This window comes from Amyelois transitella, chromosome 16 (genome assembly GCF_032362555.1).
Source record: "Amyelois transitella isolate CPQ chromosome 16, ilAmyTran1.1, whole genome shotgun sequence".
NCBI classification, from domain to species: Eukaryota; Metazoa; Arthropoda; class Insecta; order Lepidoptera; family Pyralidae; genus Amyelois; species Amyelois transitella.
The window spans coordinates 3,979,335-3,985,235 of NC_083519.1; the positions used below are offsets into that span (position 1 = coordinate 3,979,335).

At 33.4% G+C, this 5,901-nt stretch overlaps 1 protein-coding gene across 1 annotated transcript; it reads right to left on the reverse strand.

Annotated features, from left to right (window-relative positions):
* Window positions 1–1,745: 1,745 nt before the first annotated feature.
* Window positions 1,746–5,566, reverse strand: LOC106129734 (pancreatic lipase-related protein 2-like). Its single transcript, XM_060948436.1, has 6 exons — window positions 5,417–5,566; window positions 5,037–5,217; window positions 4,457–4,605; window positions 3,780–4,025; window positions 2,728–3,064; window positions 1,746–2,525 (listed from the first exon to the last, which is right to left on the reverse strand). The coding sequence occupies exons 1-6, from the start codon at window positions 5,451–5,453 to the stop codon at window positions 2,480–2,482; spliced, it is 996 nt and encodes a 331-aa protein (XP_060804419.1). The 5' UTR covers window positions 5,454–5,566; the 3' UTR covers window positions 1,746–2,479.
* Window positions 5,567–5,901: the final 335 nt, after the last annotated feature.

Consider the following 5,901-nt stretch of genomic DNA (forward strand, 5'->3'; position numbering starts at 1 on the left):
AAAAACTTTCCATTAAGAGAATTCAGTAATTTGATGAAAACAATTAACACCACTTATTATTACATAAAGTACGTAGTGTTTACATTAAATAGATCTTTATCTCAATGACAGCGCGAGACATTGTTTCGCATTTTGGCTCCGATTTTCATATCCGGTACAAAATGCTCAAAGTGCTCACTAAGTGAGATAAGAAAGAGTATTAATAAGATTTTAACATCAACATCATTTTTTTTAGTATAAATTTGTGGACACAGTAACGTGGTTGTGGACTTGTGGTGGTGGACGTTTTATTGTGTTATAAATAAATATAAATATATACGGGACAAATTACAGAGATTGAGTGTTAGACTCGAAGTAAGTTCGAGACTTGTGTTAGGTACGAGATACTAACTCAACGATACTATATTTTTATAATAAATACTTATTTAGATAAACATCCAAGACCTAGGCCAATCAGAAAAAGTTCTTGTCCAATCAGAAAGAGTTCTTTTCTCATCATGCCCTGGCCGGGATTCGAACCCGGGACCTCCGGTGTCACAGACAAGCGTACTACCGCTGCGCCACAGAGGCCGTTATAAGAAAAAGGAAATTGATTTATTTATTACGTACACAAAATTTAATACGGTAACTGTAAAAGTAAATTTTTAAGTTACTGCGGGCATGTTATTTTAAATCCTGTATCTGCAATTAAAAGCGAGACCTTTTCAAAGGTGAGTAAACTTACTAAAAGATACCTAATTAAATTATTTTATTGATTTACAAGGAGGATAGAATGAAACCCAATATGAAACTATTTATTGACTCTTCACCAAAAATAGTGAAATCATGACATAGGAGGATGTTTTAAATAAGAATATTTCTAAAGAAATGTCTAGTCTTCTTTAAATTTTTGTGCATATTCCTAGTTTATTTCGGGCTGGCTCTTTGAATCTTCTTCCATCTAGCTTTATCCTGGTTGCACCACCACAGTCACCTCTCTGGAGAGGAGCCTTGGGTATGCCTTAGACCTTGGATCCCAAATTGGGTGAGTCACTTTTTTATACGAAGCGACTCCCATCTGACCTCCGCAACCTTTGCAGGTAATCATAACCCATATTGGATCCATGGTTACACATGGTTTTCTCACACCGTTAAAACGTCGGTTAGTATTCAAACTAATGTACATAACTTTGAAAATAGTCATTGGTACATGGCCGAAGTGGGATTTGAACCTGTGCCTTTCTGCGCATCATGCATTTTACTCGGAAACCGATTCGACCACCAACGCTCTTCATTGGCTGTCCTGTGATTATGTATTACAAATGCAATAAAGAATATTGGCACATTTTTCGGATATCATTCTTTTCTTAGATTTTTAAATTAATAACATGTGCCATTTTTTGCTTTTCCTGAAGAACCTACGTGCATGACGGTTGTTATATCTATCGTTAACAAAGAAATGTATGTATTATAAAGTCCAATCAGTTGATATATTTCCTCAATATCTCACAATTTTTGTTTCTCCTCTAATTTCATCATTCAAGTCAGTACTGACAGGTTAATAGTAACAAATTATACTCAATTTGATTTCATAATTATGGTTAACATTAATAACAATGGCGACAAGATGCCGCCTTGAGAAACACCCAAAGTAATTTTTATCTACAGTGACAACTCACATCCTGAACGTACTGCTTGTGATTTTTTATAGTAAATATGAGGGATAATAAAATATATCCAAGGTCTTATATTTCAAATACCTAAAATATTGAAGGAAAAAATATATTTGAGTTTATTAAAGGTGTTAGAAAATTAAAAGTGCTGAGTTAATAGAGACATTTTAAAATGTTCGATATAGTAAAGCCTTCACTTGATCTTTATATTTAAACACTTTCCTACATACATATTCATTATTACACCTTTGCCTCTTATGGGCTATCTTAAAAGCTTCAATTAAGTTAAGAAGTCATGTGTGTGTTATGACTACTTTTTGTTTCTTTAAATGTATATTTATGTAATTTTTTTAATTCTTTATCATATTAGGTCTCACTTGATAAAATAAAATTTTACAATAATGATAATTATACGATAACAAATAAAATAAAATAAAATATCAAGATAATAATATTTTATATAACTTTTTTAATATGTTTCATGGCACATATTAACAAAAATATGTATTTGTAACATTGGTATTGAATTATAAATATTAATGAAAGTTAAGTACAAAAGTTTTAATGTTTATGTTTACTCTTAAATAAAGATAAACATATTTATATTAAAATAAATCACAGAACATTATGTAGAAAATATTTAAAATTAAACTTTTTAAGTATCTAGTTTATTCTCAATGGTAATATTATTTTTAGTTTTAGTTAATTATATTATTATATAGTTTTAGTTATTAAGGCTACATAACATTTATGAACCAGAAATTTACTTATAAATATTGTCATGGAATTCGCTAAGTGTATGTATGTAATTTTCGTGCACAAGATCCTTAGAAGGGATATCTCCTGTCGGTGTTAACGCGGAATTCTCCAAGTCTGAAAGCAAATATAGAGGAAATATAAATCCTTATTATCTCATAAATTTTTAAATTTGTCCACACGTCTATATATAGGGATCACTGGTAAAAAACTGAATCAAAATATGAAAATAAAAAAGAAACGTTTTCACTAACTCCTATTCTTTTCTTAAATGCCAATTTAAATGATAAAACCATTTTGTAACCAAACTGAATCTTACCCGAATTTGTGTAATTCGTCATTGCCCATGGGATAGGTGTCCCCGCGGCACGTGTTAAGATTTATCTGGACAGAGTTTGAGCATTGCCTTCCAATCAGATGGTTGTAAGAGACAGTCGCAGCAAACAGCTCCCAGGCTCGGTTGTGGTCGCAGATGTAAGTCAGACAGCCGGGCTGGAAGCTGCCACCGTTTGGGTAGAAGTCAGCGTGACCAATAGACATGCCGATGCCTAGGCCGGTGTAAGCACCATTGGTGTGGATAACCTCCACATATCTGGCGTCGCTGGGTCTAAGGCGGTTCGCGTTCAAAACCCACAGGGGACCAGCGGGATCTAGACCTGAAAAGCAATTTGATATTAAAATTACATACATATGGTCACGTCTATATCCCTTGCGGGGTAAACAGAGCCAACAGTCTTGAAAAGACTGAATGGCCACAGCTATTTGGCTTAATGATAGGATTGAGATTCAAATAGTGACAGGTTGCTAGCCAATCGCCTAAAAAAAGAATCCCAAGTTTGTAAGCCTATCCCTCAGTCGCCTTTTACGACATCCATGGGAAAGAGATGGAGTGGTCCTATTCTTTTTTGTATTGGTGCCGGTAACCACAAGGCACATATTAAAAATACTAATTACTTTAAAAAATTTGCTAACTAACCTACATTAAGGTGCAATATTACATTAAGGCGGATTAAGTAAGAAACATAAAACAAAATATGAGTTCCTTCAATAGTAAAATAATCCCTTGGTGAATCATTTAAAGAAATAGACGTATTTATTTTTTATTATCTCAACCTTTCTTTGAAGTATATGAAACATAATCATCTAATAAATAAAGTGCGTAAAATTATCAGATAAGTAAACTACCTTTGTTATCAATGAACGTTCAGACGAAATATTTGAAACTTATCTTATAGAACCCATAAGCTTGATTTCTATTTTGATCTATTTTATAAAAGATTAATTTACATGTAAGTCAATTTAACCCATTGCACTTCTCAAAAAATATGCAGATATTGAATGAACCTCCTACAATAAAAGATAAGTACTAACCAGTGATACGTGCGACTCTTCCAAGAAGTTCCCTTCCAGCGTTGCCAACAAGATGAGCACCCAAGCTGAATCCAACTAGGTGAATGTCCTCGTATCTGGCCCCAGTGACAGAGATGAGATAACGGATGAACTGTCCCAATCCTTGGCCTACAGCAGGTACACCGCGAACAGCAGTGACGTAGTTAGATATGGCCAAACGCATCCAGTCAAGAACAATCACATTGGTTTCACCCTTTCCAAGGTATGCTGGAATAATGCAAATGCACCGTTTATTAGTTTTAGTCCAAATTAAAACCTCATTCAGGTAAAAATTACATATATTTAAAAATGATTTACAAAGGATATTTCTGTTGATTGAGTGATTGAACCTTTATTGAGTTTTGATAAATAATGAAATATTACAAACATTCTCAAATTATCAGTCAATGAACATACGTAATGGATAAAGTGGGAACTACCCAATCTAAAGACCGATTGGCGATAAACAAATTGATAAGTAGTCTAATAAGTCTGTTAAAAAAATGTTGCTTCTTAAGGATAAAAGCACAGGGCTTTTATCTAGATGCCTATGACTACGATTATGAATTATGAAGTCAGGGTTTTCAGCTTTTAGATAATTTGAAAAAAAAAAACGGTCATCCTTCTTCAGCTAATATTCTAATGAAATATAAGCTCACCGTCTCTGATTAGGGAATTGATGCCAGTGTTTTGGTTACTCAACCAGCCGTGAGCAATTACCACCGTAGGGTGATTAGGGTTGAAGTTAGAGGTTCTAATGGTTTCTGCATTGTTAATGACCAATGTTTGCGCGGAAGCAGGATTGCGTCTGAAAATAAAAATATCTTTTGCTTAGTTTCTTGAAATTCTGTAGAGAAACGACTTCTGTCGCATTAATTTCTATATATTTCATTATTAAATGCTTCTTAATATTTGACCGGTTATTTCGTCACATCACCATTCAAAGAGGAGCCCAAAGTCCAATTATGGCTATGATCCTAGATTTTCTGCAATCTTGAAATCCGCAAGTAGAACCTAACCCATATTGTATCATGATTTCACATTCAGTAGCGTGAACATGCCTTATAATATAGCTTTCCTCAAGGTGTTTGCTAGTTGTTTAGCAAGCAAATCACTGTACACTTTTAACTTCTATCTCCATATGAGCGTAGGTATTACCGGTCGTTTCTCCCCTAATGCATCGGGTGCCGGGGTTCACCTTCCGTTTCCTTTTACTAAATTCAAATTTGAAAATTTTACCTGGTGAACAACAAGTACAAGTTGCGTTCGGCGATCCCTTGTAGTAACTCTTCATCAACTTCACCATCTAAGTCCAAATCAATGTCTTCACGGTCGCCTTCAGGAAAGTCTCTAGTCGGTTCGTCAAGATGATTTTTGTTAATTGCTGCCTCATCGATGGGCACAGCAATAACTGTGTATGCTGTTTGATAAAGCTTTGGTTAAAATAAAACTTTTATACTAAGAAAGTGGCTTTTTAGATAAAAATTTAAGACGTTAACTTGCAAAATTGACAGTGACAAAGTAAACGTACATACATATTACATAAATCACGCCTCTTTCATCAGAAGACTTATTGACACAGTAAAACTTTTTGTTTTATTAATAAAAACATTTCTCACCCAAAAATACAAACAACAATGAGAGAGTCAATTTCATTTTGGTAACTAGTCTTAACCAACTGTGGTTATTAAAATGCGATCGGTATTTATATTTTTTTATGATTTAAATCTTATCATTTCGCGAAACAAAATGATAAAAAGAATTTGCTTGATCCTATAATCTCTGATTTATATTGGCTAATGTATTACCTACTTAATTCTTCTTTAGCCAACCAGTGGAGGTAGCTCATCAGCAACCCGGATCTGACATATTTTGGATTAATTTTTACTGTGTCATGCATAAAGTGTGTTTTAGCTAGCTTGATAAACAACGCTTTTGTTTGGATTACAAACAATTTTTTAAGTGTTTCGCCTTAATTGATTTTCACCTTTCACATTTACAATCAGAATCTAACATACCAATTTGGTTTATTTATTTAAGATAAACTTTATAATTGTAATGTTTTGCTCAATATAATATAAATAACTATAATGGAAAGACGCTA